Source organism: Drosophila yakuba, chromosome 3R (genome assembly GCF_016746365.2).
Source record: "Drosophila yakuba strain Tai18E2 chromosome 3R, Prin_Dyak_Tai18E2_2.1, whole genome shotgun sequence".
In the NCBI taxonomy this organism is placed as follows: domain Eukaryota; kingdom Metazoa; phylum Arthropoda; class Insecta; order Diptera; family Drosophilidae; genus Drosophila; species Drosophila yakuba.
Window position 1 is genome coordinate 13,880,380 of NC_052530.2, and position 17,858 is coordinate 13,898,237.

A 17,858-nucleotide genomic window follows, 5' to 3' on the forward strand; every position below is an offset into this window, starting at 1 on the left:
AGTGCAGCGAGTTATTCTTATCACAGAAAACCAAGTACAAAGACATATTGTACGCAGATGCAAATATGTAGCTACATTATATTTTTAAGATGGTCTCCTTCGTTAATGAAATGGTTGAGGATTTAGCAACAACATCGATTGTTGTTAGTTTGCGACACATAATTTGTAAGGCTGATCCGAAACAGACTTCATTTTAAATCGACCTTAGCTCGGACAGTAAACTGTCTGCCTTTGTTCGTAGCTCCATCTCAGAGTATTGTATTTCCTGCGAGTTTAAATTTCTTGTTTTTCATTTACTATTAACGAAATGACGTCGAACTTAACTTACAAACTAAGTAGCTTAGGGCGTGCTCAAGCCAGAATAGATGTCGATTTATAATCGCAAATTAACGTACAAATTCAATGATCGGTTTGCGGAATTTCGTTATGATTAACCCACAAATCTATGGCTTACCGAGCACGGCTTTAATATAAAGGGTTTTCTAAGCCTTTGCACACATGCCGCTCAATATTATAAGAAAATTATCTTACTTAATCTCTAATAACCTCGCCTCCCTTCTTGCGTGCTGCACCGTGGGAGTAGTCGTCTTCTACAATTTGAGTTAAGTGTTAGGCATTTATTCCGTTTTTAAGGTATTACTACATACCATCTTGATCTTCATCCATGCCGTCTTCCAGGTGGATGCCTTCGGCGAACTCCTTGCCCTGGTCGGCCACGATTTCGTTGTTTAGATTGTCTGTATCGAGCAGATGTTGTGGCTGTTTCACGGCCACATCACCTACATCGTCGTCGTCATCTCCATCGCCTCCTCCGCCGACCCCGGCTGCCTCAGCCATCTGTTTGGCCGTTTCATCGGGAACGGGACCGGGACCAGGAGCCGGCAATTCGCCGTCGAAGAAATTCTGACCGCCACCAGCGGCAGGCAAATTAAAGCTGAGCTCGTTCAACGCGTCCTTAACTTCGTGTGCACCCGAATCCTCAAGAGGTTTGGGTGCCACACCTACATTTTTGTTGCCCTCCATATCATTTACGGCATTGGCGTAACGATTGTTGTTTTCGTTCTTCGGCAGTTCCTCGGCGGCGGTGTCCACATCGACTGCGTCGCCCTTAGTATCCGTTTTGTCTTCAAAGTTCTCGGGAATGGGAGCTACGTTTTCGGGTAGTTTGCGCTCTGGCTTGGCTGGTGGCACTGCAAGCGGTGGAAGGCCGCTGCTACTGACCTTTGGAGCTACAGATGCGTTTGGGGCGTCGCCGGCTTTCTTGTCGGACGCACTGCCCACTGAGGCTTGGGTGCTGCTCTTGCGGGGAGCACTCAGCGGGGAAACTGGACCGCCGGACAGTTGCGGCTCCTCCTGCTGCTGCTTCTCACTGACCGATTTGGGAACAATCTGAAAGTTTTCAACAGAGGTTAGTATGAGGCTGTGGTTGTTGCGCACGGCATAGGGCAGCAGAGGCAGGTGCTGCGGCTGCTCCTGGGTTCCGTCACCATTACTCTTAATTGTGGAATTAGTAGACGCGGTTGTTAAGTTTAGTTTGGTTAGGTTTTGCTTTGGGTTAGTTGCTAGCAGATTTACCCCGCCGCCAATCCTGTAGAGGCCGTCACTCACTTGCACTTGGGCATCGAAGGACTTCTCGTTGCGTGGCTTTTCAATGCTGTGCGCCAGCTGGGCGGGATTGGAGTGGTGCGTTGTGGGCATCTGCTCGGCGGGCTTATTTAGTTGCTGCTGGTGGCCATGGGCCGGCGCCTCGGCAGGCTGAACTTTAGGTACATAGTTGCAGTTTGTCTTGAATTCTGCAATTGTGGCCTCCAGGGCGTGAATCTTGTGCTCCCCATCACGCTGCAACTTGACCAGCTTTTCCTGGAGGATAAGTGCGTATAGTTGAGAAATTCAATAGGATGCAATAGAAAAGTTTACCTTCCAGGCAGACACTTCGCGCTCCTTGCTGGCCTTGTCCTTATGGAGGTCAGCGAGGACCTTTTGCAGCTTTTGGTCGAACGCATTTGTGTCCTCGATGTGTTTCTTCTTGCTCTTAAGGCACTCGGCCTCCAGATCCGAGTACTTCACCTCCAGCAGCTTGTACTTCTCTACCTGGGCGTCGAACTTCTCCTGAAGTGCGTGCTCCGTATCCTGCTGCTTTTGCACTGCCTCCGCCAACTGGCCCTCGTACTGCTCCTGCAGGCTCATCTTTTCCGAGCGCAGCACACTCATTCTCTTCTCGGCGGTCAGTTTCTCGGCATTTAGAGCTGTCAATATAGTCATTATCAGTGAGTTTAAGGGTAAAACAAGATAATAACAATAGACCCACATTGCATCTGGACACTGAGGCCCTCTTGGAAGGCGCGGCTCTCGTCCAATTGGTGTTGAGACATTTGGTAGATCACTATCATCATGATGAGCACGATGAACATGCTCATCAGGATGCAGATGCGGACGCGCCCGGAGCGCGCAAAGCGGGCCGAACTCATTTTACACTAGATTTAAGCTAGTAAACGACCAAATTGCACCTATTTCCTTTGCAGAAAAAGAATGGTTTTTTCTTCTTGTTTTGCTTTAGAGCTGGTACTATGGTATGCCAGATAATCCGAAAACCAATCGATGAATTTAGTTTCGATAGTTAACGATGTTCTTTTCATTCTAATTTATTTTTAAAGGTTTTAAATGTTCTTTTCATATAAAGCGAGCTTATATTATGTCAAGATTCCTAAAAGTATGTTCTTTATTTGCTAACAAAAAATCTTGAAAATCTTTTTTGATTTAATTTTATGAGCTTAAATATTTTTTAACCAATTTTAGGGGGGAAGCGTAAATTGCTGATAAGTGTGACCAGCGGACATTCGGCTTGGCGATTGGCGATAGCCGATTTGAGCCGAACATATATTTCAAAGGTGCCGAAACGGTCACTCCGCTGACCACAAGCGACGGCGACGCGCGAAGAGAATATCAATAAATAGTTTTAATTTAGCTTAATTAGCCGCAAATAAGTGTTGCTGGTCCGCAGCAGCCGTTAAGTTCAAAGTAACCAAAGTCAATTAATCGAGCTTCTCAGCAACTAGTGAAAAGTGAGTTCAATATCGCGACTACGATTGATTCGCTCGCATTTTTGTGCGGGGCTCGGGGGGTGGAATTTATTTAAACATTTGCGAGAGGTTCGCAGCGAGAGAGTGCGGCAATCAAATTAATTTAATAAAGGTGCTCGATGTCAGCGGTAAACACCACGCATTACGTAAAGTCCGCACAAGTGGTTGCTGCTCCAGTGCATCCACTCCGGAATAAGTGTGCCTCCAATAACTGTTATCGTAGTCCCGTATCGAGACGGTGTATCTCACCTGGTCGACAGGTGAACCATGCGGAGCGCACGAAAGAAAACGTCGCCATAAAACGGCGAGCCCTCCGCCTCCCGCCCTTCGCCTTCGAGTTGCCAAACATTTGGGCAATAATCAATAACTGGCCTGCCATTTAACGTTCGTTGCCGCAATCTACACTTATTTTTATCATCGGAAGTTTATAACTTCAATTGTTAACTATTATTTAACCCAATCGGTTTCCTTCGGCCTGATATCTTTATGCTTGCGGTATTCCTTCAACTTGATATCTTTATGTATGAGATACCCTCCCAAAAACCAGAAATGATAACAAGTTCAGACACTCTTATCGTCTGCGCAGCGTGGATAACCCGTTATTCGGCCTTGAAAGCTGAGCAGATAGCCACCGAAATATGTATGATAAACTTTTTCGATTCGCACCTGTGTGTAATTGTGCTAACTAAGCCATTTTAACATTTATTCGCGAGTAGGGACTAATGGCGCCCATCGATGATTTAATGCTAATCTCCGTGGGGTCCGCCGATCATGTCAATAAACTTTGGATCCCACATTCGCTGCTTATCGCCAACCTATATTAAGTATTCCCCCCATTTGGCACACAGCACTCAGCCAACCGCATTATCAGTTGCTTAACTTACATGAGTGTAAACATTTATGGTTCGGTTATTGTTCGTTCATTTCAGTAAGCAATCACAACATTGCTTATAAATTATATAGATATGTACATACATATGTATGTATGTATATTCCCAATCTTTATGGGGTATCTCTATACCACCGACAACCAAGAAGTTTGTTTGTTTGATACATTCCACCGATTTGTATTAAAAAGCATCGTTTTAGATATATATTTAAATATATCTGATATGTACGCATATTAAATTTATCCAACAGATATATCAGTTGCTTGGGATAAAGAATGATACTTATTGTTTGAATTGTTTGTGCGAATAATAAAATATATACAATAAAGCTCTTATAGTTCTATCTATTTTTGTACTTCTGTTACAAATTATAAACAAATAAATACCTATTATACAAATGTAGTGAGAATCATAAACCATATAATATTATATATACATTCTTATAGTACTATCTATATTTGTGCCGTTGTTACAAATTATAAACAAACCAGTTTGTACCAATTCTTTGTTTGCTCATTATATATAGCATATATCTTATATGGTTGTGTGTATTTCACAGAATGTCGAGCAGTGGATCCAACGCAACACCGCTGCCACAGCCACAGCACCAGCAATTCGCGTAAGTTATCAATAAACATTTCAATTAGCCCGCGTAATATAATCTCAAAGACAAACAAACATGTTTGCTTTACAAAATGTATTTTTGCACCGCCAAACAAAGTCACTTGTGAATTATAATAACAAAGGTAGCGCACTTCAACTTAAAATTGAAATCAAAGGATTCATCTGATTAGTATGTAGATTGTGATATAGTCATTTAACTGCAAAATATATAGTCTTATATATTAGATTTTAAAATTCGATACTCTTAGCCATTGTCTACTGTATTTGAATGTATCATCGTTAAAGACTCGTCACATGAATAGACATTTATACACATTTCATTTTCAAGTGCTTTGCCCTCAGCCAACAGACAGTTTTCCCATTCACCCCGCATTTCTTTCGTATAGTTTCAATAAAACTGGGACAAATCGGATGAGAAGGATAGCAGTACTATGACATAATATGATTGCATTTTGCACTTTGTTTTTGTTCTCGCCATTGCTGAAAAAGAAATGCAAGCCGAAAATAGACCCAAGCTAAGACTAGATACTACTGTATCCAATCATACAAATAGTATGTATGTTTCCTTGGCAGTGCGCCAAATATTTCTTCCTTATTAATGATCAACCCATTTGACCTTTCTCTGCTTTAATTGTGTGTTCGATAGTGGTATCTAAGGAGCGGTGATGGTATATGTGGGCCAAGTTCAATGCCAATAAGTCTATTGTTTACATTTTGTTGTTGTGCAGCGACACAAGCGACGCGAATGCAAAGTTAGCGCAGTGCAAATGTTTGTCAATTAGCCAAGCGTATAATGAGATAGCGTCTATAGAATGCCCTGATTTCATGCCCTTTAATTGCAGGCTGCTGCCGAAGATCATTAACGGTGGCATCGCGGGCATCATCGGAGTGACATGTGTCTTCCCACTGGATTTGGTCAAGACGAGGCTGCAGAACCAGCAGATCGGACCCAATGGCGAACGCATGTACAACAGCATGTGAGTAAGACGGATATATTTCTATATAGATGTCATTTCCATATTGAATACGATTCATAGGTTCGATTGCTTCCGCAAGACGTACAAGGCCGAAGGATACTTTGGCATGTACCGCGGCTCTGGCGTGAACATCCTGCTGATCACACCTGAGAAGGCCATCAAGTTGACCGCCAACGACTACTTCCGCCACAAGCTGACCACCAAGGATGGCAAACTTCCGCTGACCAGTCAGATGGTTGCCGGCGGTCTCGCAGGTGCATTCCAGATTATCGTCACCACGCCCATGGAGCTTCTCAAAATCCAAATGCAGGATGCGGGACGCGTGGCGGCGGCGGCCAAATTGGCTGGCAAAACGGTGGAGAAGGTGTCTGCCACCCAGTTGGCTTCGCAGCTTATCAAGGAGAAGGGCATCTTTGGCCTGTACAAGGGTATTGGAGCCACAGGACTGCGAGATGTCACCTTCTCCATCATTTACTTCCCCCTGTTCGCCACTCTCAATGACCTGGGTCCACGGAGAAACGATGGATCTGGTGAGGCTGTGTTCTGGTAAGTAGAGCATAGTTCTGTCAATTGTAAGCGTAGCATTTTTATATTTATTTTATACACTTTCAAAAGGTGTTCCTTCCTGGCGGGCTTGGCGGCCGGTTCCACCGCTGCCCTCGCAGTTAATCCGTTCGACGTGGTCAAGACGCGCCTGCAGGCGATTAAGAAGGCCGACGGCGAGAAGGAGTTCAAGGGCATATCCGATTGTATTACGTGAGTTCCCGAAATTTACTCCAAATTATCCTTCCACTAATATTCATTCTCCAATAGTAAGACCCTGAAGCACGAAGGACCCACCGCCTTCTTCAAGGGCGGCCTGTGCCGAATGATTGTGATTGCTCCTCTGTTCGGAATCGCTCAAACGGTCTACTATCTGGGCGTGGCTGAGGGCCTGCTGGGCTATCAGAAGAAGTAGGGGGTTTCGTATGGGTACGCGCCAAGGCGGATTGACAAGACCGAAAGCATTTTAAATGTACTCTCTCTGAATATTGAATGTGTATGTATATGTATATCGTGTTTAAATGTTGTTAAAGCTGTCCATGAATGCAATCGTGAAGTCTCTATAGTAAGCTAAAGTAATCAAGCGCTGCGCTTGCCAGTCAAGTTGTTAAAGTTTTCCCCAGTCTTATAAAACCACTCGAACGATGTACTATGTATTTACACCATGCATAGCAGAAGATAACTGATGCTCCAATGACAATAAGATAAAGCAAAATAATGGCTAAAATTATGTACATTTTTGGTTAATATCATAGTCTATAACTGTTGTGTTTGAATACTCTCTATTTAGTCTTTGTTTACCGAGCAATCCGCAGCTAGCCATGAACATTTTGCATCAAGTTGTATTAGTAATGCATTTTCCTTTGCTGTCAGGCTAAATTTACTTCTAGTAGCATTCGATAACATGACTAGAGCAATTGTATGCTTTATAAAAACCGTCAGAATTAAACGAACGAATATACAATAATGAAAAATTCCAAATTTTGGTAGAATATTAAATTTGTCTTCGCTGTAGAAGAAAATGGAACAAGTTGAAAACAAGAAAGCGAAACAATTTAAGTAAGTAAAGTGCTACCATCTGTTTAATACTACAACTTTTATTGAATGGCTAACAAATCACAGCGTTTTTCCGAAAATTATAAATGGCGGTGTTGCCGGTATTGTTGGGGTGACATGTGTCTTCCCACTGGATTTGGTGAAGACGCGACTACAAAACCAAACAATAGGTCCCAATGGAGAGCGCATGTACACCAGCATGTGAGTGGGTTTTCGGGTTGGGTTGCTCCATTATCCGCCTAATGGGTTACTCTACTGCCATAGCGCCGACTGTTTTCGGAAGACTATAGCCGCCGAAGGATACTTCGGGATGTATAGGGGCTCAGCGGTGAACATCCTGCTGATTACGCCCGAAAAAGCCATCAAGTTGACCGCCAACGACTACTTTCGACACCACCTGGCTACCGATGAAGGCGTTCTTCCGTTGTCCCTGGCAGCGTTAGCCGGCGGCCTGGCCGGTCTCTTCCAGATCGTGGTCACCACTCCAATGGAGCTCCTCAAGATACAAATGCAGGACGCGGGGCGTGTGGCTGCGGACGATCGAGCGGCAGGACGAGAGGTGAAAAAGCTTACGGCCTGGGGACTGACCAAGACCCTAATTCGTGAGCGTGGCATCTTCGGCTTGTACAAGGGTGTGGGCGCCACAGGAGTGCGGGACGTCACCTTCTCGTGTGTGTACTTCCCGCTAATGGCCTACATAAATGACCAAGGGCCACGCAAGTCGGACGGTTCTGGGGAAGCGGTCTTCTACTGGTCGCTGGTAGCGGGCCTGTTGTCCGGAATGACTTCTGCTTTCATGGTCACCCCTATTGATGTGGTCAAGACTCGTCTGCAGGGCGATAGTGAGAAGAAGTTCAAGGGCATCGTGGACTGTGTGAATAAGACCCTTAAGGAAGAGGGCGTAAAGGCATTCTTTAAGGGCGGTCTATGTCGGGTGATGGTGCTGGCGCCACTATTTGGGATCGCGCAAATGTTTTACTTTTTGGGTGTGGGCGAAATGATTCTTGGCATTGAGCAAAAGAAATCTGTTTAAATTTAAGTGAAGAACTCTCTGCCCACATTGAGTTCCATCATTTATCATGTTGACAAATCAATGTAAAATGGTACCGCCCGGTATTGCGCAAACTATTTTCGCAGTTTTAAAGCTATCTGACTGAAACTTATATAGAAGTGTGTTTCTTTGATTGCCGGATGCACTATATAATATAGCTGCCATAGCAACATTTCGGTTTTTACAAGGATCACTAATTTGAATTTAACAAAATGAGTTGCCTTCTAGGAGCTCAATTAACATTTATTGTGTGTATTTTCTTATTGCATCTATACATATAATCGATAAGTAATTTTCAAGAATCAGCCCAGGGTTGATTTGCAGCCCATCTCTCTCATCACAATCCTTTCACTTCAGCTATTCCTCAGTTGCCTTAGATCACATCCGCTGGCCGGCTGTTCGGAACAGCTGCATTCTCAGAACCCAAATCCACGTAGCGAGCGCGATACCAGCGGGCCACAGCAGCTCGATACCAGTCGAGGAACAGGGCCTGTCGATATAGAATGATACCCATTTGCAGGATGATGAAGCCCATGATCGTGACCAGATTCATGTACTCCCACTCCATGACAATCACAAACACCCAGATGAAGTATACGCGTAGACCATCGGCCAGAAGTCGGTTGGCACTGGACGAGTACATCGCAATGAAGAGCCCAATGAAGTTGTACATGGCACATGAGATAGTGAAGGCAATCAGAACCATTATCAACGAAATATTCCCTTGCAAAGCCGCAAAGAGATCACCCCAATCGTCGAAAACTGCACGCGAACTGTGGTTAAATGGATCTATGCTCGGCAGGAAGTTCATACAAATGGCCAGCAGCGAGGTGATGCCCAAGCCGAAGATTCCCTGCCAGCCGGCAGCTTGCAGTGGGGCAACATTCGAGGTTTTGAGCTGTTTCTCCTCGTAAACATACTGCAGTCCGTGCAGAATCTCAGCAATGATGATGAGTAAGTCGCCGGTCAGAATGGGTTTTTTGTCCGTGTACGGCAACGTGACCACGTCGTACTCAACGCGCTGGACGTCCAGACTGATAATGTCCAGCAGGCCGCAGGAAATCGTAAAGATGGCCAGCCAATGCCGCCCGGTCAGCGTGTGGTTCAGAAACATGGTGCTGAAGATGCCCACAAAGATCAGAGCGGCACCTGCGGGAGAGATGGGGCAACGTAAGTATAGATAAGCAGGGCCACTCGCTGATAGAAGTACCCCTTATCATCTGAAAGCTGGTGGCATAAGTCAAGTAAAGTCCGGTGAACAGCAAAATGGAGGCTATTGCATCCAGCAAGGTGGGCAGTAGCATGCTCACAGGGCGGAACTCACTGCTGTCCTGCGACAAGATGCTATCCAGATCGGATATGACCTGCGGATTGCCAGACGATTACAATTGAACTTCCAAAATCGCGAAAGTTTCGCCGGTCACGATCCAACATTGGAACCGGCATAAGAACTTACTCCACGACGACTGGAGATCAGGCGGATCACCTTAAAGACCACAAAGCACAAGAACTCGCCCAGGAACATGAGCAGTGTGAACACCACAGGGTGCTGGAATCCATGGAGTTTGCCATCGCTGCCGATTACCTGTTGTTGATTGGCCCACCTGCAATTCGCACAGCAGCGAGTGCACATTTAGTTAGATCCATTACTTACTATTATTAAGCGATATTTCGCTACTCACTTCACCACCAGAACGTTGAAGGTGCCGCTGAGCACAAAGATCAGCGACAGAAAAACCCGATGATCCATTCGTCGGCGGAGGATTCACTTTTTGGGTGCAGCGTTAATTCGATTTATAAATATTGACGTTCTTTGTGCAATTCGCAATTGTGACTGCGCAGTGATAAGTGCAAAAAAGTGCGGCCAGACGGTTAACTGACTGCCCTTCCACAGGCCTATATAATCTACTTAAGTGGTTGTGACCATAAACCAGCAACTCTACCGTTTTCAAGGTCAAAAAACAAAGTAACTAGTAATTTATTTTTGCAAGTACTGCGAATTAGCTTGTTTTAACGGGACTTTTGTTTATTTTCTTCTATCGCCACCAGTGTGACCCCACAGGAAAGCTCAATTACTACGCAAAATGTACAGAACGGTCGGCAAGTAAAATGGTCATACTACAAAGCAACTGGTGAATTTTTAAAAAAGGCGGGCTTTTTGAATTTAAATCGGATTTTGGGGTAGTGAGATATGGAGAATATTGTATTAACCATCTTACAAGATTTCTGAGATATCAATATTTAAAAAATCTTTACAAATTCTATAATTTGATTATTAGATAAAAAAACAAACTGTTTGCAATTATTTTTACCAAGTTTTTATTAAACACAAACTTAAAAAATATCACAGGATATGAAAAACCATTTAAATGAAAATACATGAAGTGGTGTTAGTGCATTTGCCGCACAGTTGCCATCAATTTGCTCCCATTGGCGCTTGCGTCGCATTCTGTGCTAGTTTCCTGTAAATAATTCAATAGTTTTGTATAGCACACAATCGAAATAATTATATATTTAACAAACATAAGCAAGCAAAAACACAGTTGGCAAACAAAAGCGTGTCCTGTCGTCTCACCTGTACGCTGTGGTTTTTTTTTATAAGTGTTGTGCTAATGTCTCTGAGTATCTGGTTTTCTACATTAGTATCGTTTCGTGCAGTGTAGGTGTTCCTAGAGCTCATCTCGCGCCTGGGAGGACGATGGCAGCGTCACCTCCTCCACGGAGCCCAGGTGTATGGTTCTGTTTGGTCGGCTGAACTTTGGTATGTATGCGACCGAGTCGCTGTTGCTAACCACCGAGTTGTGTAGGTGTTCCGTGGGTGCCGCGGGATCAGGACTTGTGAGTGTGATTTTGGAGCCAGTGGCCACTCTGTGGAATGCATGTATGTGGGTATTGTACTGGTAGTGTGATCGAAGGCTGAGCTTAAAACAAGAGCCCTAAATCCTTGGAAACAAAACAGTTAAGCTTCTAAAAATCACTGAGGTAAAGGATGAGGTACATTGTACTCAAATAGATGTGTGGTTCTGGGCATTTAATCTAACCCAAAACTGATTGTGTGCCAGTAATGTGTATAGTTAGTATAGCGCTACTTGGCCGGTATTAGTTTTTTGGGGATGTAGTAAAAAAAGGGGCATCTCTCTTGTACCTTATGTACAGCTTTTGGAGGTGATTGTAGTCGAAGAGGAAAGATCTAGAGTGGCTGAAAAGATCTATTGGCGCTGGCGGGCTCCACCGCGTGCTCCGCGCAATTTTTGTGGGTTTCTAATGCAGATCAGAGATCGTAATCAGAGCTTCAGACTCAGATCCGCCACCTTACCTGTCCCTGGCCTGCATGCTGGCCTCCACGTCCAGGCTGCGAGGTTGCCGGAAGTCGCACTCCAGCGAGAAGGCCGAATCTCCGGGTGTGATCAGCTCGGGATCGTTCTGGATCACCACGATGTTGGTGTAGAGGTCACCATCGCGGATCGTTTGGCACTGGTCCAGCTGGAAGTTCATCTCCATGGTGCGGGATCCCTGGCTGGAAGTGGGCTTCATGAAGCACGGCGCAGACTGCTTGTAGAAGCTTCCACGAGTGTACATGACGCCCGTGAAGGGCTTTTCCGTCTCCAGCACCACGTTCATGGAGTCCGCTCCGCACTTGAGGTTCACCTTTTGGATGCCCTGGTCGCTGCCCTCGATTTTAAAGGTGTCGGAAAGGTCTTGTTCCCAGATTTCTGCAAAAGGGCGAAGTAATTTCATGGGTGACATTAAAGGTTGTTTATGTAAGACATTTTTATGCTTTTAACTTCAAATATCTTTTTTACTTTTCTCCTAAACGCATGCCAATCCGACTTTGCAACTAAAACAATTTTCTTTTCTATTCGTAAAAGAAGTAAATAAAAAAAAAAATAAAATTTAATACTTAAGAGCTACAAAAATAACCTCTTGTATTATTTTAGAGTTTTTTACACTTTCTTTCAGTTTTTGAAACTATAACTCTCCATTTCTTTTCTAAGCCACTTTCAAGTGCTTTCCTCTCGGAAGTAACCGTTAGAACCACCTGAGCCTACCGTTTCTAGGCAACTTATCCACCGAACCGTTGAAGTTCACTCATCTCTCAGACAGGCGGCATTGTTGATAACCGGTTTCGGCTTATTTTGGTCTGGCTAGAACAGCGCGCAGCGAAAGAATTTCTCCGCCCAACCTGGATGATTCAGTCGAGTTGTTCTTTTGTTGACCCAAGTCGACGATCTTACCTTGGTTTTGATTTTTCTGCTGCTTATTGGCAGAGACGTGCACCGCCGACAGCAAATTGCAGGCGAACAAAAGCAGAAAGCCATTCATTAATCCCGACATAGTATTGCACTTTATTATTATTTAACACAAAACGATGTAAAGCTATCGCGAAGTTTCCTGACTCTCGAAGATGTCTTCACAGCTGCAATCCAAGATTCGAACTGACGAAGCAATTGCGCCTGCGCAGCGCATATAAGCGCGACTCAAAAGCTCGGCTCACCGCAAACGAGAAAAAAAACTGGAATGCAGACTCGACTTAAGAGAGAAAGAGACGCTTCCACAGAGAGTCGGTGAGAATTTGGTCAATAGCAGAGCATGAAAACAGTTGATTGCACTGCGCTTTTGATAAGGCGAAAATTTATTGGCAGCGCCGATTGGAAAACCGAAATGAATCCACAAGGAAGACAGACTGAATACCCATCAAAATGTTCTATAAGTAATAATTGGAAAATTCTACATCACAAGCGATTTGACAAAATACAGCTATAAATAAGTTCAGATTTCTATTCGAAAATTTCTCTTTCAGAGAGCTTTGAAATGTTCTAACGGTAGAATTAGGCTTAAATAGATAGCAAAAGTGAAGCTTGGAATTGTTTGTTTTAAAGAACTTTGAATACTTGTATATAATAATAAAAAAGTAATTTGAGAGGTTTTTGAACTATACCTATGGGTAACTTAGCTTTAAAGCGACACAAAACACCCTCTTCCAGGGTATCAATATTTATTTAAAGCGGCAGTTTAAGGAAAACAAAATGCGGCATCGCTCCAAAGACATTTCCGCTTTTCGCGTGTGGCATGTGGATTTCTGCTGCGGTGCATTCGTTTCGCATTTTTAGCGCTGCATTCAAGCGATTTTTTGGTTGCCGTTCATTATTCAAAATGTTATTAAACTTCCCCGTTTTTTGCGACTTTGGTTCTCCTTCATGCAACGAATTTAATCATTTGAGCAGCGGTTTTCATCTTGAGGTTGGTTTTTATTTTCCTCGCTAGTTTGCCACCTGCCTTTGTTGTTGCTTACATACGTCTTTGTTTTTCGTTGATTGCGTTAATTAAAGTGTAATTAGTTAACGATTCGGCTTGGCCATGCCAATCCAGCGAAAGGTGGAAGTGGCGTGGTTCAATATTGGCCAAAATGCATTTACTTCGGGAGATTTGTGGAAGCTCTGCTGCAGATGATTAAGTTGTTATGCCTCCTTGTGATTGCTGGTTTTCAAAGCTGTGGATTTTGGAGAGGATTGCTGCATTTGTTCAGATTAACGAGCTAGTATAATTAATTTTGATCATATTTAAGCAAATAAACCGAGCTTTTGTATTATTTGACATCATAAAGCTTGCGGGGGACTTACCTTCGCTATAAATTATGTCAAATATATGTGATTTTGGCTGAAGAGCTTAGCTCTTATCGACAATTACTTATTGTTAAATGCTATCTGTGAGAATTATCACTCCCTGATTAAACGCTTATCAACTTTTGTTTGCAATTGAATTGATTTTTCCATCCCAAACCATCTGAAGTTCATTTCTAGGTCACTGTAAAGGCACTTAAAAGGTCACCCAAAGAAAACACAAATCATTTCCCGTTCATAACCGCATATTTATCATTCAGGATTATTTCTTCTTCAGGCCTGCCCAATACAGCTGCAGTTCGTTGCCCTCCCAGTGGAAAGGCTTGGTCAAAACACTGAAAATAGGAAAATATCAAATTTACATAATGCCTGCATAGCGAGGGTAGTGCAATTGGCCAAAGCAAAAGGAGTAAAAGCATCGCTGATGTGTGTGGATAATGCTTGTGGAGCACGAAACGCCGCAGTGGAGAGACCCAACAAGTTGAACCTCCAGTCGGCGGGAGTCGCAGATACCGCGCACTTGGGGAAGTGGTCAGTAATTGCCGGGGAGTGGGGAGCGGGGAAGAGGTTGTCTGGTGCCTACTGCACCGATGGCCAAGATTGACAATGATCATGCACACACACACACACACTCACACACACGGCCGTGTATGGACAACTAACCGAGCAGTGGACCCCCTGCCCACGATGGCAGGCAGGGAAGTGGGAAGTGGGATGTGATGTAATGGTAACATTGTATCCGAGTTGCACAATTTTCGCTGTGCCGCTTTTGGCCAACTTCCGAGTCGGACACTCACTTTTGTTTCAGGTACCGCAGCACTTCCTGCTCCTTATCGCTGAGGCCCACTTCGAAGGCATCCAGGTTGATTCGCAGCAACTGGCGCGTCTGCATGCCCGTGAGGAAGGTGCTCACCTCGGGCAGACCGCTCATCGTGTAGTACATGGCCAGCTTTCCCAGCTCCACGCCGCGTTCCTTGCACACCTCCGATGCCTTCCGGGCAATGGCCTTCTGCTCATCGCTGGCCGGATGCCATGGCTGGGGTCCGGCATTGGTCAGCAGTCCGAGGGCATGGGCGGCGGCACAGATGACACCCAGGTTCTGGGACTTGAAGAACTCCAGGTACTCCAGGAGCGTTTCATCGGCCAAAGTGTATCTGGCATAGGTGAGGACCGTCTGGCAGGTGATATAAAAGTAAAATGTAATGTTCTCAGTGTATGCCATGAACTCACATCGAGTCTTCCAGCTGTACGGGTTAGGAACTCCTTGAGCACGGAAATCGGGTAGGCGGACACTCCAATGAACCTGGCCTTGCCCTCCTTGACCAGCTGCTCCAACGTGGGCAGTGTCTCGTTGATCACAATGTCCAGATCTTTGGCGAACTCGATGTCGTGAATCTGGATGACATCAACGTAGTCCAGGCCCAGGAGCTTCAAACTCTTCTCCACGCTCTCGCGCGTCTTCTTGGCACTGAAGTCGAACATGTTCTCGTAGTCCAGTTCATAGCGAGCCACTTTCGTGGCGATGTAGTAGGATTCCCTCGGCACATCCTTCAGCGCCTGTCCAAGGACCTCCTCGGAGCGACCCTGTCCGTACCACGGAGCAGTGTCGATGTAGTTGATGCCTGATTTCAGGGCCTCGTGCACCGTCTCAATACCCTCCTCCAAATCGAAGCTAAAAGGGAAAAGGGAATATGTGAAATTAAAGATAAATGTAACTTTAAAGTAAAAATTAGTATTTTCAGCAAAACTCTGTAAACTTTCTATAAAGTACTAATAATTTGGTTCTTAATAAAAGCCAAAAGATTTACGTTCTGTGTACGAGAGTAATTGAATTTGTGCCAATTACTTTTGCCATAGTTCTCTTACCCGTAGTTCGCGCAGAGGGCGCCGCCTCCGAAAGAGACTGTCGAGATCTGCAGGCCGGTCTTTCCGAGATTGCGATATTCCATCCGGCGCACCTTCGCCTCGTCGTGGAATCCCTTCACGTAGGTAGCCGGCAAAGTTCGAGACATTTTCGATAATCCAAATATATTGCGCTGTCTGTTGAAATTCGATCGGCAGTCAGAGAAGTACTGGCGGTTTAACTTCATATCTTTAGCTTATATTCTGAACATCACAGGTTGCCTCTTATCAAAGAGCGAGTCGAAGTGAGTGCCCATGTACGTTCTGCATTGGAAGCGGTTTTCAATTGATTGAACAAACCTTTTAAAGTTTTCTCTTCTCGGGTTGAAGTCAAGAGAGGAATTGCATTTCTTTTAAGGGAAAACAGTTTTCAACAAAGAGATTCTCCAGAATAATTCTGTTTTGCAACATGCGGTAATCGGTAAGAGCTTTCTTCTCTCAGCAAAAAAACACAACAAACTAAATCAATCCGCTGTTTGTTTGTAAAAACAAATCTACAACAATTGAAAAAACAAACACTTCTCCTGCATTCTGTAATGTGAAATCTGATCTGTGCCTCGCCTTAATAATTAGTCTTATCTTGGAATAACTTAATAAAACATTTGCATAAAGCTTTCCTTAAGTCAACTTTAGGGTTTCGTTTGAAAATGTACTTGTTACAGATAACATTTTATTTCAGTGAATATTATAATTTAAAGTTCATTTAAAATCCGTTCTTCCTGCATTTCCAAAGATTTTCCCGCTGTTGGAGCTCAAGTTCGCTCACTTGAACATGTTAACCGTGGACAAAGTGGAGCCCCAGCTGTAGGACTTGGTAAAGACGCTGAAACGAAGACAGAAAAGGAAACCAGTGTATTGTGGCGATTGGAGTGGAGATTGGACTGGAACAGTCTGCACTGGATCGAGTGACCAGCAACCAGTTTGGCCAGGCCGAGGCCAAGTTCGTGCCCGTGATGCAATTGCTAGCACCAAATCCGACTTGCCCAGTTCCCCGATCGGCGCAACCAGTTGTTGGCCAACTTACTTTTCGCGCAGATACTGCAGCACTTCCTGTTCGTGGGGAGTAAGTCCGTCGACGACCGCGTCCAAGTTGATCCGCAGCAGCTTTCGGTTGGGGATGCCGATGAGGAAGGTGGCCGCGTCATCCAGTTGCATGGTATAGTACATGGCCAGCTTTCCCAGCTCCACGTTCCTCTGCTGGCAGATTTCCGCTCCCCGTTTGCCCACGGCCAGGAGTTCCGGACTACCGGGATGCCAGGACTGGGGGCCAGCGTTGCTCAGGAGTCCCAGCGAGTGGGCGGCCGCACAGACAACGCCCACGCCCAGCTCCCGGAAGGCCTTCATGTGGCGCAGCAGAGTGTTGTCCAACAGGGTGTAGCGGGCGTAGTTAAGCACCACCTGGATGCGCCCTTTGCCCCGCTCGGCGCACTCCTTCAGCACGTCCACATCGTAGGCGGTGATGCCGATGAATCGAGCCTTTCCCGCCTGGACGTACTCTTCGAGGACGGGTATGGTCTCGTTCAGCACCATGTCCAGACTGGGTGCGGCGTCCACGTCATGAACCTGTCAATAGGATCACATTAGTTCGTCAGCCTATAGGCGAATCTACCAATCCCACCTGCAGTACGTCCAGCCTGTCCAACTGGAGGAGCTCCAGACTCCGCCTCACACTCTCCCGAGCTTTGGCAGCCGTATAGTCGAACATCTTCTTGGGATCCAACTCGTAGCGTGCCACCTTAGTGGCTATGTAATAGGCCTCCCGGGGCACATCCTTCAGCGCCTGGCCGAGCAGCTCCTCCGATTTGCCTTGGCCATAGAAGGGGGCGGTGTCTATGTAGTTGATGCCGGATCTAATGGCCTCCTGCACTGTGCGGATGCCCTCCTCCCGATCAAAGTCATCGGAGAAGAGCTTGGAGAGGGTGGCACCACCTAGAGCTATTTTGGACACTCGCAGGCCAGTGGATCCCAGTTGGCGGTACTCCATGCGACGCACCTGCTCCTCATCGTGGAAGCCCTTGACGAACGTAGCTGGCAGCGATCCCGACATCCTATTCCGTTCAATTAACAAGCTCCAATGAAAGGAACGCCTTGAAAAAGTGCACTTTTATATGATC

At 45.3% G+C, this 17,858-nt stretch overlaps 7 protein-coding genes across 10 annotated transcripts; 2 read left to right on the forward strand and 5 right to left on the reverse strand.

The window, feature by feature from the left end:
- Positions 1-50: 50 nt before the first annotated feature.
- LOC6536736 lies at positions 51-2,576 on the reverse strand. Of its 3 annotated transcripts, none has more exons than XM_015192433.3 (5): positions 2,309-2,576; positions 1,918-2,246; positions 1,576-1,860; positions 648-1,389; positions 51-590 (listed from the first exon to the last, which is right to left on the reverse strand). In XM_015192433.3, exons 1-5 carry the CDS (start codon positions 2,466-2,468, stop codon positions 532-534), a joined length of 1,575 nt encoding a protein of 524 aa, XP_015047919.1. In that variant the 5' UTR covers positions 2,469-2,576; the 3' UTR covers positions 51-531. The 3 variants fall into 3 exon arrangements, with proteins under 3 accessions (XP_015047919.1, XP_002097308.1, XP_039231380.1); XM_002097272.4 differs by having other exon boundaries at positions 1,609-1,860; positions 2,309-2,575; XM_039375446.2 differs by having other exon boundaries at positions 648-1,860.
- Positions 2,577-2,886: 310 nt separating this feature from the next.
- Positions 2,887-7,095, forward strand: LOC6536737 (mitochondrial glutamate carrier 1). The gene is made up of 6 exons (XM_002097273.3): positions 2,887-3,062; positions 4,530-4,589; positions 5,437-5,571; positions 5,632-6,117; positions 6,187-6,327; positions 6,385-7,095. Exons 2-6 carry the CDS (start codon positions 4,531-4,533, stop codon positions 6,527-6,529), a joined length of 966 nt encoding a protein of 321 aa, XP_002097309.1. The 5' UTR covers positions 2,887-3,062; position 4,530; the 3' UTR covers positions 6,530-7,095.
- Positions 7,081-8,333, forward strand: LOC6536738 (mitochondrial glutamate carrier 1). The gene is made up of 3 exons (XM_002097274.4): positions 7,081-7,173; positions 7,237-7,371; positions 7,435-8,333. The coding sequence occupies exons 1-3, from the start codon at positions 7,136-7,138 to the stop codon at positions 8,201-8,203; spliced, it is 942 nt and encodes a 313-aa protein (XP_002097310.2). The 5' UTR covers positions 7,081-7,135; the 3' UTR covers positions 8,204-8,333.
- Positions 8,334-8,424: 91 nt separating this feature from the next.
- LOC6536739 (solute carrier family 35 member F6) lies at positions 8,425-10,255 on the reverse strand. The gene is made up of 4 exons (XM_002097275.4): positions 9,904-10,255; positions 9,678-9,825; positions 9,432-9,585; positions 8,425-9,370 (listed from the first exon to the last, which is right to left on the reverse strand). Exons 1-4 carry the CDS (start codon positions 9,969-9,971, stop codon positions 8,595-8,597), a joined length of 1,146 nt encoding a protein of 381 aa, XP_002097311.1. The 5' UTR covers positions 9,972-10,255; the 3' UTR covers positions 8,425-8,594.
- A 299-nt stretch (positions 10,256-10,554) lies between these two features.
- On the reverse strand, positions 10,555-12,673 carry LOC6536740. Of its 2 annotated transcripts, XM_002097276.4 has the most exons (4): positions 12,457-12,669; positions 11,538-11,934; positions 10,797-11,089; positions 10,555-10,683 (listed from the first exon to the last, which is right to left on the reverse strand). In XM_002097276.4, exons 1-3 carry the CDS (start codon positions 12,554-12,556, stop codon positions 10,891-10,893), a joined length of 696 nt encoding a protein of 231 aa, XP_002097312.1. In that variant the 5' UTR covers positions 12,557-12,669; the 3' UTR covers positions 10,555-10,683; positions 10,797-10,890. The 2 variants fall into 2 exon arrangements, with proteins under 2 accessions (XP_002097312.1, XP_015047920.1); XM_015192434.3 differs by lacking the exons at positions 10,555-10,683; positions 10,797-11,089 and adding an exon at positions 11,133-11,482 and having other exon boundaries at positions 12,457-12,673.
- A 1,396-nt stretch (positions 12,674-14,069) lies between these two features.
- On the reverse strand, positions 14,070-15,922 carry LOC6536741 (L-galactose dehydrogenase). The gene is made up of 4 exons (XM_002097277.4): positions 15,709-15,922; positions 15,073-15,514; positions 14,640-15,016; positions 14,070-14,177 (listed from the first exon to the last, which is right to left on the reverse strand). Exons 1-4 carry the CDS (start codon positions 15,852-15,854, stop codon positions 14,105-14,107), a joined length of 1,038 nt encoding a protein of 345 aa, XP_002097313.1. The 5' UTR covers positions 15,855-15,922; the 3' UTR covers positions 14,070-14,104.
- Positions 15,923-16,379: 457 nt separating this feature from the next.
- On the reverse strand, positions 16,380-17,830 carry LOC6536742 (L-galactose dehydrogenase). The gene is made up of 3 exons (XM_002097278.4): positions 17,363-17,830; positions 16,769-17,307; positions 16,380-16,567 (listed from the first exon to the last, which is right to left on the reverse strand). Exons 1-3 carry the CDS (start codon positions 17,789-17,791, stop codon positions 16,507-16,509), a joined length of 1,029 nt encoding a protein of 342 aa, XP_002097314.2. The 5' UTR covers positions 17,792-17,830; the 3' UTR covers positions 16,380-16,506.
- Positions 17,831-17,858: the final 28 nt, after the last annotated feature.